Below are 18,317 nucleotides of genomic sequence, written 5' to 3'. Positions count from 1 at the left end.
TATTTAAAAAAAATTATTCCTAACGTTTTTTAATGGGAAGGATATTTTTCAGGTACATGTATATAAAACTCAGTCTGTTCTTTTAAGGTTTTTTTTTCCTTCAAGAAATATTTTTTTTATTAAGTTTTTATTTTAATTCCAGTTAGTTAACATACAGTGTAAATTAGTTTCAGGTGTACAAAATAGTGATTTAACAATTCCATACATCACCCAGTGCTCATCATAGCAAGTGCACTCCTTAATCCCCATCACCTATTTCGCCCATCTCCTCACGTAACTCCCCTCTGATAATCATCACTTTGTTCTCTGTAATTAAGAGTCTGTTTCTTGGTTTGTCTCTTTTTTTCCCTTTGCTCATTTGTTTTGTTTCTTAAATTACACATATGAGTGAAATCATATAGTATTTGTCTTTTCTCTGACTTATTTTGCTTAAGATTATACTCTAGCTTCATCCATGTTGCAAATGGCAAGATTTCATTTTTTTATGGCTGAGTAATATTCCTCTGTGTGTGTGTGTGTGTGTGTGTGTGTGTGTGTGTGTGTGTGTTACCTCTTCTTCATCCATTCATCAATCTATGGACACCTGAGCTACTTCCATAATTTGGCTAGTATAAGTAATGCTCCTATAAGCATAGGGGTGCATATATCCCTTTGATTTAGTGTTTTTCTATTCTTTGGGTAAATACCCAGTAGTGTGATTCTGGATTGTAGGCCAGTTGTATTTTTAACTTTTTGAGGAACCTCCATACTGTTTTCCACAGTGGCTACAACAGTTTGCATTCCCACTAACAGTGTATGAGTGTTCCTTTTTCTCCACATTCTCACCAATACCTGTTGTTCCTTGTGTTGTTGATCTTAGCCACTGACAGATGTGTGGTGATATCTCATTGTAGTTTTGATTTGCATTTCTTTTATGGTAAGTGATGATGAGCATCTTTTCATGTGTCTCTTGGCCATCTGTATGTCTTCTTTGAAGAAAGTTCTCTTCAAGAAATATTTTTAAAAATTTAAAGATTACTATTAATGAATTTTTTCTCAAAGGTTAGAGCATAACATCAAATAATCAAATAAAGTTATTTAAAGCTCTTAATTAGTAGTGTGTAAACTAGTAAGGTTTTATTGTAAGTTATGGGAGGCCAACATCTTGTGAAAATCCACATTTAAGAGTGTTGAATACTTAGAATAGATAGTGCATTTCTGTAGTTGGTCTTAGCAATGCAGATTTATCCTTTTAAAGTTAACGTTATCTTAAATACTTTCTGCCCATTATTGTTAGTGACTTGAGGTTGAGAAGAACATGTTGGTATTAAAAGCTACTTGAGGTTGTATATAAAGCTTTGTTGTGTAATTTAAAAAGGCGCCCGGGTGGCTCAGTTGGTTAAGCTTCCGACTCTAGATTTCCGCTCAGATCGTGTTCTCAAGGTTGTGAGATTGAGCCCCAAGTTGGGCTGTGTGCTCTGTGGGGTGTCTGCTTGAGATTCTCTCCCTCTCTCTCTGTCCCTCCCTCCACTTGCGTGCTTGCTCGCTCTCTCTCTAAAATAAATAAAAAATAAATCTTTAAAAATAAAAAATTAAAACATATAAATCTGAAAAAAATTTTATTCATGAACATAAATATAAGGAATATGAGATTGTGAGGATAGAGGGTAGGTACATTTTGTTCTATTATAAGAACATTTGCATATGTTAATTATAATTTTCTACTGTCTTATTATGAGTGCTTTTTGTTTGAATATTTCCTACTTAGGGTAGCCAAATTTAGGTTTTTCTGGTCTGTAAAGAACAGTGGCTTTTAACCTTACTTATAATCTACTAAACCTGTGTAAACATGGAACCAGTAGATGGGTTACTTTCAGGATATGTTTAAGTATGTTGTCCAAGAGTAGATTTGGGTAGTCCCTAAAAACATGTGACTCAGTTTTCTAAATAACTGCATATCTGTGGAAAGGCTACTGAGTGTTGTTTGTTTTTGCCAGAAATGGAAGTAATACCCAATACAGTATTTGCTTAATGTTAATAATTAATTTTCAAAATACTGAGAAGTGCTGTTTGCACTTCACTTTGTAAATAATATTCACAATAAAATTATAATATTTAAAGCATAAAGGGCAGCTGGCTGGCTCAGTCAGAAGAGCATGTGACTCTTGATCTTGGAATTGTGAGTTCGAGTCCCATGTAAAGATTACATACATAAATAAATAAACTTTAAAAAAAAATAAAGCATGATAAATAAATAAAGCTGTCCTTAGAAAGCAATTAGAGAGTTGTGTGAGATAACATAAACTAGACTATGTAGTCATCAAGGAGAAAAGTAATTAAAGAGTTTTTTAAAATGGATAGTTTTTCTTTGTTCATATAGTCTCCTTCAATGACTTTTTGGAAGTTTCTATGTAGCATGGAGGATGATCAGAAGAGCCCCCTAGAAATATTTGATACTTTGCTCAGTTGGGACTTTAAACAGTTATGTTCTCTTAGCATCTCTAAAAGAACATTTTGCTCTCGTAAGTGAATAGAAAAAGTTTGAAGTGCTCTAGGAAAAGGTGTCTCTTCTGAGAAAAGCAGACACTTACCTGCCAGCCAGATGTCATATATTAAGATGCTCATAACCTTTCAGGAGTGTGTTTTCAAGATGTAATGGAAATTCTGACTAGACTTATTTGGCTTATTATCTTATTTCTTATCACTTATGGGCAGTTAGGTTGTCACTGGCATAATTGTGCCATTTGTCAAGTGGTATGTATCTTTAAGGTAGATAATTTTCAAGACTGTGGAAGAATCTCATATGAAAGTATCTTGGTGAGTTACATAGAAATTTCATTGAAACAAAAAAAAAGAAAAAAGAAAAATTTCAATTAAACCATTAATCTAGGTTCAAGTGCAAATGTCAAAAGTAAATGTGCCAGTAAATGGGGAAGACTGATTTTGGCAGAATATCTTTGGTATCTTGTCATTCCTGTATCACTCTTTGACATTGGCATACCTTCGTAACATCAACCAGTGTTCTTTTTTGGGTAGCTCCCCCTACTGTTAAAACTAATTTGCTGATTCTGCTGTTACTTATGAATTTCTTAGGTCTTTGCCCACTTTCTTTATCTGGACCACTCACCCCAGGTGAAGGGAAGGCAGGGCTGGGGAGAAGAGAAATACATATATCCATTAGAAGCAAGAGTGGAACATGCACAAAGAGATGATTGTGTGTTGCTTTGTGTTTTCTTTTTGGCTTTACAATAAGTCTTTGTATTAGAGAAAATCCATTTATATTTTTAATGCTTTTAATCAGTAAGTTTATAGTCTTTATAATAGTTCTATTTGAAGATTCTTTCTGTTTTTTGCTTTGTTTTGTTTTTTTTTAAGTAAGCTCCACGCCCAGTGTGGAGCTCAGTGCAGGGCTTGAATTCATGATCCTGAGATCAAGCCCTGAGCTGAGATCAAGAGTCAGATGCTTAACCCAGGTGCCTCATTGTTTCATATTTTCTATCTCTGGTGAATATTTCTTGATTGAGTAGTACCCTTGTGAAATGTGTATTAGTTTTCTATTGATGTGTAATGAATAACCTCAAATTTGGCAGTTTAAAACAACACATTTATTTTCCTCCAGTTTCTGTGGGTCAGGAGGATGGATGCAGCTTGGTTGCATTTCACATAGTTGCAATCTAGATGTTGACCAAACTTTGGGAGCCTGGGTTCTTTTCCAAGCTCATGTGATTGTTGATGAATACAATCAAATGTAGGGCTGAGGTCTTTAGTTTTTCGCTGGCTGTCAGCTCCTAGAGGCCCCTTTCACAGGTCATTTCACAACATGGCAGACCATGTCTTTAAAGCCAGCAGTAGAATTTCTTTTACTTCAGGAAGTTCCCAATTTTTTAAGGGCTTCCACCTAAGTCAGGCCCACCAAGGGTACTCTTTATTTTGATTTACTCACTTGACTTAGGACTTTAATCACATCTGCAAAATCCTCACCCTTCACCTAATTGTGGAAGGAAAAATCTCATCAAATTTCTTAAGTCTTTGCCACACTGAAGTAGAGGGTATTGTACTGTTATCTGTTTGATTAGTTAAGGATAAGAAAAATAAAAGTTTTAAAATAACATTCACCTGTTCCTTCTTTTTAACTTTTTTTTTGTTAAGTTCAGTTAGTCAACATATAGTACATCATTAGTTTAAGGTGTGTAGTGTTCAATGATTCATTAGTTACGTACAACACCCAGTGCTCATCACATCAGGTCTATTCCTTCTTTGATACTTTTCTTTATGTAGATCTGAGTTTTGATGTCTATTATTTTACTTCACTCTAAAGAACTTCTTTTAAAATATCTTGCAAGGCTGGTGCACTGCCAACAAATCCTTCCCCCTTTTTTTTGTCTGAGAAACTGTTTATTTCTTTCTCTTTTGAAAGACGATTTGTAGGATATAGAATTCTAGGTCTCTAGGGGTTTTTTTCCCCTCAACATTTTAAATATTTCACTTCACTTTCTTCTTGTTTGCATGCTTAAGTAGTCAGATGTATTCTTATATTTGCTCCTCAATAAGTAAGCTGTTTTTTTCCTCTGACTTCTTTCAGGATTTTTAAATCTTTGATTTGTAGTTTTAAAGTGATATGCTTAGGTATAGGTAGGTTTTTTTGATATTTTTCCTTCTTGGTGTTCTTGGAGCTTTTTGGATCTGTGGTTTGATGTCTGACATTAATTTGGGGAAACTCTCAATCATTATTGATAGTTTCAAATATGTTTTCTTGTCTTCCCCTCTATTCTTTTCATATATCTATTTTACACCTTTTTTTGTCCCACAGAGTTTAGGTGTTCTGGTTTTTTTGTTTTTGTTTTTTTTCAGTCTTTGTTCCTTTTGCTTTTCGATTTTTGACGATTCTTTTGATATATCCTCTAGCTCAGAGATTCTTTCCTCTGTTGTGCCCGATACATGTCTATCAGAAAGCATTCTTCATGTCTTACAGTGTTCTTTACCTGTAACATTTCTTTTTGGTTCTTTCTTCAGATTTCCATTTCTGTGCTCACATTGCCCATCTGTTCCTGCATGCTGTCTACAATGTCCATTAGAGCTTTAGCATATTGATCACAGTTGTTTTAAATTCTGTGTGTGATAATTCCAACATCCCTTTCATGTCTGGTTCTGATGCTTGCTTTTTCCTTTCAAATTGTGCTTTTTTGCCTTTTTTAGTATGCCTTCTGATTTTTTTTTTTTTAAGATTTTATTTTTAAGTAACCTCTACACCCAATGTGGGACTCGAACTTACAACACTGAGATCAAGAGTCTCATGCTCTACTGACAGTCGGCCAGGCACCCCTATAAATTTTTCTTGATAGTCAGGCATGATGTTGTGTTAAGAGGAACTGATGTAAATAGGCCTTTAGTAGTGTAGGGAGGAAAAGCATTCTGTAATCCTCTGGTTAAGCCTCAGTATTTTAGTGAACCTATGCCTCTGGACTATGAATGTCACAGGGTTTCTCAGGTTTTTTCCCCCTTTTAGATGGGACAGGATGGCTAAAGTGGTCTGGAGTTGGTTATTTCCATTCTCCCACTGGAAGGCTAGAGTCAGCTGGAGTTGAGTATTTTCTTTGCCCCAGGTCACTTAGGTTCTGGTTAACTAATTTCTCCTAAGGACAGGTGTTAAGAAGAACAGAGTGCTCTGGTATATTTAATAATTGTCTTGGGGTGTGTGTGTGTGTGTGTGTGTGTGTGTGTGTGTGTGTGTTATATATGTTCATCCCCGGCAGAAAGCTTAAGGCTACTTTTCTCCATATTTACTGTGGGAATCTAGTTGGATTCCTGAAGTAAACCTCCGAATATTGTGGGAGTCCTCCTATGACTGGGCTCCCTGGAGTTTTTAACTTTCAGCATTGTCCACATTGAGCCTCCTGCAGTTCGCCAGTTACAGTTCAGATTTTCCTAATCGTGTACTGGCTCCCCTGGTGGTTTCTGTTTGTGAGTCTCTCCTTGAGACCCTATGTATTTGCCTGTCTCTTCAGTCTTGGGGGCAGCGGTTTGCCCTGTGTCTTCTCTCTCTCATGAATCCAAGCAGCCTTGGTGATTTTCCAGTCTGTTCTACTTTTTACTTGTTAAAGTGGAGTGGAGACTTGCAAGCTCTTAACATGTGGAACCAGAAACCACCAATCCCTGTCTTTTAATTGGTGAGTCTTACTTGGCTAGCCCCTCTTTGTCAACTGCTAAAGCTGTTTTCCTTATACAATTCTCATACTTGTGTAGCACTGACTTTTACTTATAGCTTTAATCTTTTTGACATGAACAGTCTGTGATGTCAACTGCAGTTACTGAATACCACTGATTTGAACTGGCGTTTCTCTTTATTATTTTTTGCTTACTCATTATTCAAATTTCTTACTACTTATTTAAAAGTTCTGTATACTTGTGTTTCTAATATATTTTATTTCCTGTCTTTAATTGTCTTTAAGAGGGAAGTTTTGTGGATTTTAAACTTTGAATCCTTGAATGTCTGGAAATATCTTTAGCTTTATTCTCCCATATGAATGCTAATTTTTTTGGTATGTAATTCTGTGTTTCATATAATTTTCAGAACTTCAAAGCTACATCTTCATTGCCTTTTCTCCCCTCCCCCTCCCTATCCCCCCTATTCATTACCTTTTAACTTCAGGTATTGCTGATATCAGTGTATTATCTGTTCAGATTTTATAGGCAATGTCATTTTTTCCTTCTTAGGTTAAAAATTGAGAAGCAAAGATCTGTAGCCTTATGTTTTCTATTTTGTTTTTGTTTTCTTGAGAATAATAAGAATAATCCTATTAGAATTCATTTAAATTTGAGGATAGTTAAAATAAAGAGTATTATTGTATTTAAAAAAATTGACCAAACTCCCATGTTTCCCCCAAATCTTAAGTTTAGTAAAGGTAAGGGTCCTTTAGAGGTAAATAGTCTTCCCTCCTGTTGCTGTTCTACAGTGTTTTTAAATATTTGCATCAGTGAGTAATGTCCAACTTCCTAAGGTAGCATATTCTCCTACTCCTTTTTTGGCTATTCCCAAATTTATATATTTTGAATTGGATTATGACTTCCTGAACAATTTGTGTATTTTCTTCTCAATGGAACAGTTCAAAATAAAGCTCTTCCAGGCAGTTTGAATTTTAGTTTAAATGATGAATTATATACAGTATCTTTTTTTTATACCTACAATTTTTATTGGTGTTTCAAAAGTTATAACTGCTTTTTACTTGTGTTAGTTGAAGATTATATAATAACCTTGGTGTTTTAAACTGCTAAGTATCTTCAACTATTTTTTTATTTAGTGAATGTTTTTTTCAACTTAGACCGAGTGTGGACAGTAATGACCTCGCGTTTCCGATTGCCTGCTGGCAGAACCTACAATGTACGAGCATCAGAGTTGGCCCGAGACAGACAGCATACGGAGGTGGTTTGCAACATCCTTCTTCTGGATAACACTGTACAAGCTTTCAAAGTTAATGTAAGTATTTTATGTCTTTTTTCTTTTAATAATTTCTGAGTTTAGATTATATTTTAAAACTGTAACTGTTTAATTGTAGTATAGTTTGAAAAGCCTTATTCAATGAAGAAAGTCTTTTTAGTATGGGTTTTTAAGCTTCTAGTATAAGTTCTGATTTAAACTGGGTCTCTCAGGGGGCGCTTGGGTAGCTCAGTTGTTAGGTGTCTGCCTTTGGCTCAAGTCCATGATCCTAGGGTCCTGGGATTGAGCCCCACGTCGGGCTCCCTGCTCGACGGGAGGCCTGCTTCTCCCTCTCCCACTCGCCCTGCTTGTGTTCCTGCTCTTGCTATCTCTTTCTCTGTCAAATAAAATCTTTAAAAAAAAAAAGAGACTTAAATTAAAATAGATAAATAAATAAATAAAAATAAATTGGGTCTTTCAAGAAGTTGACAAATGAACAGTGCATTATGATTAGTGGAGCAGATCAATAGTATGTGCTTGAGGTGCTTGAAAGGAATTTGTTCTCCTAAATAATTTATACATCTTGTTTGTAATCTTTCTTGTATTGTCTGTGAATAAAACTTGCTAAACAAAGATAAAGGACAGTCCTGATCTTATCTGAGTCTTGTCTGAAATATTTATTCAACAAATATTTGTTCATCCTATTTATATCTATCTTTATTTGCTTAACATTATTGGGAGTTTTACCCTGGGTATGCTAACAGTTGTTGGTTCATTTTCATTGCTGTATAGTACTCTAGTGTATGAATACACCACAATTTACTTAATCATTTTTTTGTTTCCATTTACTTGTCCAGTTTACTATTGGTGTATATTTGGATTTTTTCTACTTTGGGCTCTTGTCAGTCACATTACTGTGAACATTCCAAGACAAGGAACACACCCTTGTCGTACACCTAAAACTTACACAATGTCATGTGTCAATTTTATGTCAGTAAAGTTGGGGAAGATAAAATACTAATCTTTCTTTTACCAGTTTCTTAAGCTTAAAATTTTCTGTATTACCATATAACACGATTGCTAATTTATCTTTTTTTACTGAAACTCCAGGCCATTTGGAAAAGGGACTGTAGAGTAGTACCTTTAAGGGTATTATCTAACATACCCAACTAATGTGCTTTTCCAAAATGTTAAGCTTTAATTTTTTTTTGTATTCTGTCATCTGTTAATAGATAGGTAGTATAGGTTATCAACAAGGGATACTACTCAGTGAAGAGAATTCTTCATAAAAATTTTTAGTTAATGGAAACTCATGTTTTAGGAATTGATACAAGAAAATAAGCCCCTTTTCCTGTTTTTGACTCATTAAAATTCTTTTGGGGGGTTTAAATAATAATTTTTAATATTAATTATTATTTACTTTTCATTTTAACTTGCAGTTTTGTATTTTTTTAAAAATATTGCAGACAGATTTGCTGTGGTTCCCATCTAGCAAGATATTTTCTGTTGGCACTTTAGTTAATAATGGAATGTTATATTTTTCAATATAGTAAGCAGTGTACGAATTGCTCTTTTAGAGAGACATATTTAATATATTTATGGGTTTTTATTTATTATATATATTTAAATATCAGTTCTAATACAATTGAGTGCATTACTACTAGAATGATAAATATTATATGATACTAGAAACTTTCTCTACCATTACTACAGGTCATCAACATACTTAAGAGGAACAATATGAGAAATTGACTGTTGGATAAGTAGTATATTTATTCCTCTCGGTATTTGGACCCAAGTCATTCAGAATGTCCAAGTTGCTTTGTACTTTTGTGTAGATGCTGCATATTTTAATCTATGCGTATGGCTCTCTGGTTATGCCGTTTACAATCTGTACAGCATTATGTAATCTAGCCTGCACATTAAGAGGGGAGTTCGAATCTCTGGTATTCTCTGTGTCCACTAAGTACCATTAAGTCTCAGAAGTACCCACTGTGGGCAGCTGCTAGTTTCACCAGCATCTCTCTATTCACTGGGAAGGAGAACTGCTCAGTTTCCTCTGGAGATTACCATGCAGTGATTTGTAACATCTTAGCTTTTGGAATCATTCCCTTCCCTGAAAGATTTCTGTACCAGAAATGAAATGTTTATTGTTGCCAAAGTCTGCTTTTTTTCCATCTGGTATTCATCTCATCAAAACCTTTTCTATATATTTTCCTGGGAGAAAGTGATGTAATAAAGGAGTTGATATAACCTCATTAGTTCCTTTTTTTCTTTCTCTGTTGTAGACACAGGATTGAGATAAGCCTATTAGCATTGCTTCAGTTTGAAGTTCCAGTTTCACTGTGGTTTTGGCACAACATTTATTTTACTATAGCCAGCCTATGGAGTGTGTTTTTTCTCTCATGTCCTTGAGTTCATTGTCAATCACTAAAAACATGTTTCCATTAAATACCTCAGCTAGAAGACTCAAAGGCTGGAGGCTAGAATCATTTGAAGGTTTATTCACTCATATGACTATTACCTGAGACCTTAGCTGAGGCTTAAACACCTATATGATCTGTCTATGTGCCCTGGGCTTCTTCACAGCACAATGGCTGTATTCCAAAGGTGAGCATCCATAGAGAGAGTGGGAGCCAGGCTGTAGCCATATTGCTTTTTGTGATCTGGCTGTGGAAGTCACATAATATCACTTCTACCACATTCAGTTTGTCAGTGCTATCACAAGGTCACACTCAGGATCAATGGAAGGGAAATTTATTCAGCACACATTATTCAGTGTACAGTTCCTTTTTTTTTTTTTTTTTAAGATTTTATTTATTTGACAGAGCGAGAGAGCACAAGCAGGGAGCAGCAGAGGGAGAGGGAGAAGCAGGCTCTCCACTGAGCAGGGAGCCTGATGCGGGACTCAGTCCCAGGACCCTGGGATCATGACCTAAGCCGAAGGTAGACGCTTAACCATCTTAGCCACCCAGGCGCCCCTCAGTGTACAATTTTAAGGTGCTTCATAGATAATGCTGTTCAGAGACAGGGAACGAAGCTTATGCATTCAGGAATTTCTTTTCTTTCTTTTTTTTCGGCTTTTATTTTTGTCCACATTGAATTTTCCCTCAGTTTACTTTTTTAATTTTTAAAAAATTTTTATGTTAGATAGACTCCATGCCTAACATGGGGCTTGAACTCAAGACCCTGAGATCGAGTCACACGCTCTACTAATTGAACTTGCCGGGGGCTCCTCCCTCAGTTTACTTTTTGGAAATAAAATTATCTTAAAAGTACTAAAGCTGTTCTCTAAAGTGTTTTCTTTGTTATCTATTTTTATGTACTTAAGAAAAACTGATAATTTTTTAATGATACCAGTACCTCAGTTGTTAACAAAAGATACCATAAATCATAGATTTTGTTTTCTCTTGAAATAAGGTGAAATTCAATTAATACATATTTTAGTTATGTGATAATTTGGGTTGATGAATATTTAGTTGGCTGAACCTTATACTTTTTTTGTCTGTTAAATAATATGTTAACATTTATTATTATTATTATTATTATTTAGTAGTATAAACCAAGTAACAAAGGTAGGGTTAGCAGGTGGATGTGGATTGAGGTGGGAAACTAAGAGTATAAGGATGGTGAATTTAGCTAAATGTACTTACTTGGTTTTGTTTTGTTTTGTTTTAGGGAGAGAGAGCGAGCATGAGTGAGGTGGTCAGGGCAGAGGGAGAGGGAGAGAGAATTCCAAGCAGGCTTCATGCCCAGGGTGGAGCCCAAAACAGGCCTGATCTTATGACCCCGAGATCAGGACCTGAGCCCAAATCAAGAGTCCAACGCCCAACTGACTGAGCCACCCAGGTGCCCTGAGAGAGAATCTTAAGGAGGCTCCACGCCCAGCCCAGGATCTTATGACCTTGAGATCATGACCTGAGTTGAAATCAAGAGTCAGACGCCCAACCGACTGAGCCACCCAGGCGCCATTACTTATTTATAATCACTCTATAGTCATATATTTGTAAAGGAGGATAGAATTTTAGGGATATTTTTCCACCTGATTATTGTTCCATTGACTTTACATATTGTATATGTGAGAAAATAAGTTTAGAGTCATTAGGTTACTTACCAAGGCAATTGCAGAGCCAGGAGAATGTGTGTGTGTGTGTGTGTGTGTGTGTGTGTGTGTGTGTGTGTGTGTGAGAGAGAGAGAGAGAGAGAGAGAGAGAGAGAGAAGGTCTGTTAGCACTTCTTGTCAACATTTTAACTATTGTCATTTTCCAGCCCTACTTAAATTTGATATGTTAGTTCCTTTAAAAATACTGTCATTTACATGTCACTCAAATTCCCTCAGAAGTGTTTTATTTTACATATATTGGTTTATTCATGTATACAATTTAAGATTTTTTTAAAGATTGGGGTGCCTGGGTGGCTCAGTCATTAAGCGTCTGCCTTCAGCTCAGGTCATGACCGCAGGGTCCTGGGATCGAGCCCCGCATTGGGCTCCCTGCTCTGTGGGAACCCCACTCCCCCTGCTTGTGTTCCCTCTCTCACTGTGTCGCTCTCTGTCAAATAAATAAAATCTTTAAAAACAAAAAAAGATTTTTTATAATTTTTTTTTTTTAAGACTTTAAGATGTTATGTATTTATTTGACAGAGAGAGAGACAGCGAGAGCAGGAACACAAGCAGGGGGAGTGGGAGAGGGAGAAGCAGGCTTCCCGTGGAGCAGGGAGCCCGACGTGGGGTTTACCTACGTATCTATCTTATCTACCTGGAGTTTATGGAGCCTTGCTGGGTCTACATAGAACTGAGTGAGAGAAAGGGACTGGAGAGCTCTCAACTCTTGAGTATGTAGACTTACACTTATGTAGATTTCCCTGTTTTCAGCTCAGTAAAAATGAGCTGAAATTTAAATTTCTGGTTCTTAGAGTGATGGGTATTTGGAAGGGGGGTGTAGAGATGGTCATGGAGGAGACGGTTACTTGTATAGACTCACTTTGATTACTGTCTTTACTGTCACTTTAGTGTGTCTTGAGCAAACATTTGTGTCCAGTCTTCCTTGTTTAACCTTGACATCTCTAAGATTGATTTTCAACAATGTCTACCTTGAAGGAGAATTTACTATTTACCAAGATTTTTTTATTAAAATCACAGTTAAAATGCAACTGGTCTTCTTTAGTGCAAAAATATGTGATAATTTGCCAATTACCATAGTGTTTGAAAATTCAAACATTGTAATATATCATAGATCTTTAAAGCTTTTCTTTAAATTTTTTTCCTCAAACTGTATTATATTAAGCACTAGAAAACTCTTTATTAATCAGGTTTATAATTATGCACAGTTAAGGTTATCTTATTTCTTGTTTGTTTTTTTTTCTTTAATGCTGCTATGTTTCATGAGGTATATATATAGTTCTTAGGTCTTGTATCACATTTGTCAGGTATAAATTTGTTCCTGATAATGACATTTACTTCTACTGAGAAATTCCTGGACAGTTATCCAATGATGAATTTGTAAGTCTTTAGTTTGAAGACTTACTAGCTTTGTGATTATACACAAGTTAGTGTTTTAGATTCTTCATTTGTTAAAGGAGAATAATATTTGCCTTGCATAGAATGCTCAGAATAAAATATTTGTGAAGTACTTATTTATGTGACTGACTCATACATTTAGAATGGTTGATTCTTCTGTTGCTTGTGATTTAATAGATTTAATCTATTCTGTAGTTACAGATGTTTTCTTAGAAGAATATTATAATTAAAATTCCATAAAATAGCAATATGCTAATTGCTTTATATATATTTTCATCTGTGTACTGGGTCTATGTACTGTTTCCAACACCTAGTGTGTTTCCTGGCAATATTGATTAAAAATACATTTAAACAGAAATTGTAAAAATGCCAGTTTATTCTTAAAAAGTAAAGAAGAAAACAATTGTTAAGTTTATAGTTTTGAGAATCAGGAATTTATTATCTTGGCAGTTGTACAGTAAATTAAATAAAATTGTGGGTTGTTCATATACCCATTTAATGATAGTAATTATTGAGTACCCAGTATATATTATGGGAAAAAATAATTGTGAAAGTAGCTGTAAACCATTAAGTTTTGGGGAGATATGTTGGATTCTGTTTAGAAAGGTACTGCAGATCAGTCTTCATATGCCCTGGAACTTATATATAGGCTTTTTTTGTGCATGATATATATTGTACAGTGCATAGATCTTCAGTATAAAACTCAATGAATGTTTTCATATGTATGTATCTGTGGAACTACCACAAGATTAAGTCATTGAATACTTCCCTCATCAAAAAAAAAACAAAACAAAACAGATTCTTTTGTGCCCCTCTAAGTATTTCCTGCTTCTATTGTATTTCCTTTATTAGCTTTTTTGGGTTAATCTTTTCGTATCAGACATTTAGTGATTACCTTAGAAATTGCAAAATGTGTCTTTACTTAGCAAAGTCTACCTTTGCTACTTCTAGCATGTTCCCCCTCAAATACAAAAACCTTAAAACAGTTTAAATCCATTTACCCACTTCCTACTTTTTTGCTATTATTATGTATTTTAACATCCTCCTCATATGTTATAAATCCTGTAAGACATTGGTTTTATTGCTTTAAACAATCAGTAGTCTGTTATATTTGTCTTTATATCTATAGTCTCTGCAGTTATTCATTTCTTATATATCCATGCTTCCATCTAGAATCATCTTCCTTCATCCTAAAGAACTTCTTTTATTATTTTTTTAAATAAGGTCTGTTTATGACAGATTCTTTCAACTTTTATTATTCCTCATGTTCTGGGGGATATTTTTGCTGAGTATAGAATTCTGTGTTGATAGGTTTTTTTCCTTCGGTAGTTTGAAGATGCCACTTCATTGGCTTTCATATTTCTCTTGAGAAGCCATCTTTCATTTTTACTGTGTTCTACTGAAGGACAAGAGAGAGGTCCTTTCCTCCTTTGTTTTTAAGATTTTTCTCTTTCTTTGATTTTTTTTAGTCCCCTGTTTGTAATGTAGGTATATATGGTTTTGTATGTGTGTGTTTATCCTGCTTGGTATTTACTGACCTCCTTGAATCTGTAGGTTGGTATCTTAGAACATTTGAAAAGTTCTCATCCTTCACTGATTCAGATATTGCCTCTGACCTATTTTCTCTTCTTTCCTTCTGTATGCCAGTTACATATATATTAGATTGTTTGACTGCATCCCACATCTAACATATGTTCTATTTTGCTTATAATTTTTTTCTGTCCTTTGAATAGCTATTAATCTGTCTTTGCATTTGCTAATTCTGTGGGTTTTTTTCCCTGTGCTTATTCTGCTATTAAACCTATTCAAGGAGTTCCTCTATTTCACATATTTTGCAGTTCTAGAATATCTGTGTGATCATTTTCAGACTCTAATTCTCTAGTGATGAAATATATCCTATTTTAATCTATTCTCTATATTCTGACTGTGTTGTCTTTAATATGTAGTCATAGTTATTTTAAAGCTCTTATATAAGACCAATATGTAGATCACTCCTATGTCTGTTTTTGTTGACTGTTTTGTTTCTTGATTATCAAACACTTTTCCTGCTTCACGTATCTACTAATTTTGCATTGTATGATGGATATTGTGAGTGTAATGTGGAGTAGTGGACAGCAGACTGGCCCATGGGCCAAATCCAGCCTGGTGGCTATTGTGTGGCCCATGAGCTAAGAATGGTTTTTACTTTTTTAAAGGTTTGGTTGTTGTTTTAAGAGAATGTGCAGTGGAGACTGTGACCCTCAAAATGTAAAAATATTTACTTTCTGGCTCTTTACTAGAAAGGTTTGCTGACCCCTGTTATAGAAGCTCTGGATTGTTATCTTCCTCTAAGTAAAATTGCATTTTATTCTGGCAGGCAGTTAAATTGCCAGTGGGTCACTTTGATTCTCTGAAGTTTAGTTTTAGGCTTTGTTAAGGTAAGTCTGTTTCAACTGTGTTTTTATTCCTAGGGCTTGGATTATCTAGGGTCTCACCTAAACACCTGTGGTATTCATCAAGGTCTCTCTCCTCTGACTAGTTTGTACTTCATTTATTCAAAACTGTGCAAGCTCTGAAATCTTTGTTTAGCTAACAGCCTCCCAATAGCTGTTCTCTTCTAGGCTTCTAGGAGTCTAACCCTGTGCATGCACAGCCTAGGAGGCAGATGACAACCGGAGGGGATTTTTTTTCTTTTTAAAGATTCATTTATTTATTTGAGAGAGAGGGAGAGAGAAACTAAGCAGACTCCATGCTCTGTGGAGAGCCCAACATGGGGCTCCATCTCACAACCCTGAGCTGAAACCAAGTCTGACACTTAACTGACTGTGCCACGCAGGTGCCCCCCAGATGGGAATTTTTATATAGATTTTTGTAACTGTTTTTTTTTTTTTTTTCTGGCTCTTTCCTCTCTAATAATCTGCCCCCCAATCCAGCTACCGTAGCAGTCCCAAGCAGTAATTGTAGTCTTCTCTTCCAGCGGGACTGCTACACTGTTTGGGCTCTCTTTCTCTACACCATGATTTGGGAAATGCCCTTATGGAGAAAGCCAGTGTGAATATGGGATTTGATTTATCTGCTTCTCTTCTATCAAGGATCATAGTGCTGTGGTGGTTATTGTCTAAGGCCTGCAAATAGGCTTTTTTGTTTTTTTCATTTTTTGTATATTTGGTCCAGCTTTTATAGATGTTTATAGCAGGAGGGTATCCCAACATTAGCTACTCCGTCATGGCAAGAACTGAAAATCCTGATTGTTTTAAAATGTGAAAATATATCTCATTATATAATAGTGGATTTTGATATGAAATAGTTAACATATTTGCTGGCTGTGTTCTTTGTCCAATATTCAGTTGAGCCAAATAGAAAAACTCAGATCTCAGTTAATAATGGTAAATAATAATGGTGAATATATGCACTCTATAAAATCAAGTTAGTCTGAGATATATTGATTTGGTGACAGGGATAAAATGGCACTTGCTTTCCAAAGATGAAGCCCTAGGCATGTGGGCCATTGGGTTTGTTATTTTAGAAGATTTCAACTCAAGTCATCTGCCACATTTGAGAAGCACCTTAACCCTACTTGGTCTGGGCTCACCTATTATCAGAGAAACTTTGTTTGGCGATCAGTTCTTCATTATTTAACTATCTTATGTTTGTTGTTTATATATCCAGCATCTTCAAATTAATTCTTAAATATTTTAGCCCACACTGTTCATCTCTTAACTACCATACTAACAGTGTATATGGAGTACAGACCTGGTAACACACTATTTTATTATCACACACTTCTATTATATTATAACTTATAACACACTTATCTCATATTCTTTGAGGGAATAATCATTTAAGTGTTTTTGCCATTATACTGTTTTTTTTTTTTTTTTTTTTTGTATTGTACTGAATGTAAGTCTGTTTGTCTAGGCCACAGGTTACCGTGAGTAATTTGATGAAACTAGGTGGTTAGCTTGGGGTCTACTTCTTCTCTTTTGCTCTGTGTGCCTTTCCTGAAGTTGAATAGCATGCCCTTCTCAGCTACTTGAGTCCTGTTCTTTGAGAAAGGATATATGTCATAGCTCTGTTTCTGTGCTAAAACTTGAAAACATGCTTTCAGTATTCATTGGAATGGTGTTGGTGACCATAGAGGTGTAGTTGTTACCATATAGGTAAGCTACATGACTCCTTCTCTGATGCACCACTACCTATCCCCTTGACCTGGGTAATTCTTTGTTCTGAGTCTCCTGTGAAACCAAGAATCCCCTGGAGGAATCCTTGATTCCCAGTATGACCCTCTGCCCAGGGGTTGGTGTGGGTTGGTGTTGGTGGATGGACTTTGCTGATCACAATACTGTAGAAAAGAACTTGCTTCTCATCTCTGTACCCATTTTGAATGTTATTCCTAACTCAAAATTAGATAGTTTAGTATCTATATATTAGAAATTTGGTTATGTATTAAAGGTAGCATCCATTTAGTCTTATTTGAGTCTTTGTCCTTATTTAACACTCTTTTCTAAAATAAGACTTAATTATGCTTCCAAAATAAAACAACCCTGGACTTGCATATATGCATGCATTGCATGTACAGTATAGCAAATTGCTCACTTTCAGAAATATTTACTTATCCTGAAACTCTTTTCTCCTATTTGTGAATTTGGTTTGGTAATATGTTTTCCTCTTAAATACTTTTCCTAGTAACTGGATTTATGACTTTTTTCATTCACCTTCTGAATTCTACACATAATTTTTAATGTAACTTGTTTAGTTTCCACCAAGAAAAGCAACAGCTGTAATATGTGATGAATCAGTAATACTCTTATGACAAACATTTCTCTGAATGTGCAGACACTTCCTTTTGATGCTTCCTTTGATTTGTTTATAATAAACTTCAGTGCTTATAGTGCTTTTCACTGTTCCTTTTGCAGTTCTTTAATTTTTTCCCATGTTAAAGAAATCTGGAAGTAAATAGGCAATTAAGTTTAGTAGTAGGTTAATTTACAATGTTGGATTCACTGCATATTTTTTGGTATCACATAATTTGAATTACTGTGAAGTGACTTTCATTTTTCCTCATCAAGCATAACTTGAGGGGCACCTGGGTGGTTCAGTCAGTTAAGTGTCCAACTCTTGATTTTGGCTCAGGTCATGATTTCAGGGTCATGAGATCAAGCCCTGTGTTGGGCTCTGCACTCGGTGTGGTGTCGGCTTGAGATTCTTTCTCACTTCCTCTCCTTCCCAGTGTCTGCTTCTCTCCCTGCTCGCACTCGCTCTCTTTCTCTCTCTCAAATAAATAAATAAAATCTTAAGAGAAAAAGAATAACTTGAATGGAACTGTGCTAGTTCTACAAAGAACTACATAGATCTGGTCCTGGATTGTATCTATTAGACTACCTCACACAGATTATTTAAACATACAGTGGTGTCAAAATTAAGATT

The 18,317-nt window shown here is 35.3% G+C and overlaps 1 protein-coding gene across 5 annotated transcripts in view; it reads left to right on the top strand.

Moving 5' to 3' along the window:
* Positions 1-18,317, top strand: part of PTPN4 (protein tyrosine phosphatase non-receptor type 4) — a 229,593-nt gene that overhangs the window by 36,568 nt on the left and 174,708 nt on the right. For all 5 annotated transcript variants that reach the window (XM_078070673.1, XM_078070674.1, XM_078070670.1 and 2 more), the window contains one exon: positions 7,299-7,453. In XM_078070673.1, coding sequence (XP_077926799.1) covers positions 7,316-7,453 — 138 coding nt within the window. In that variant the 5' untranslated portion in view covers positions 7,299-7,315. The remainder of the gene's footprint in view (positions 1-7,298; positions 7,454-18,317) is intronic.

This window comes from Halichoerus grypus, chromosome 4 (genome assembly GCF_964656455.1).
Source record: "Halichoerus grypus chromosome 4, mHalGry1.hap1.1, whole genome shotgun sequence".
NCBI lineage: Eukaryota > Metazoa > Chordata > Mammalia > Carnivora > Phocidae > Halichoerus > Halichoerus grypus.
Note: the sequence above shows the minus strand (reverse complement) of the source record. Positions and strands in the feature narration are given on the sequence as shown.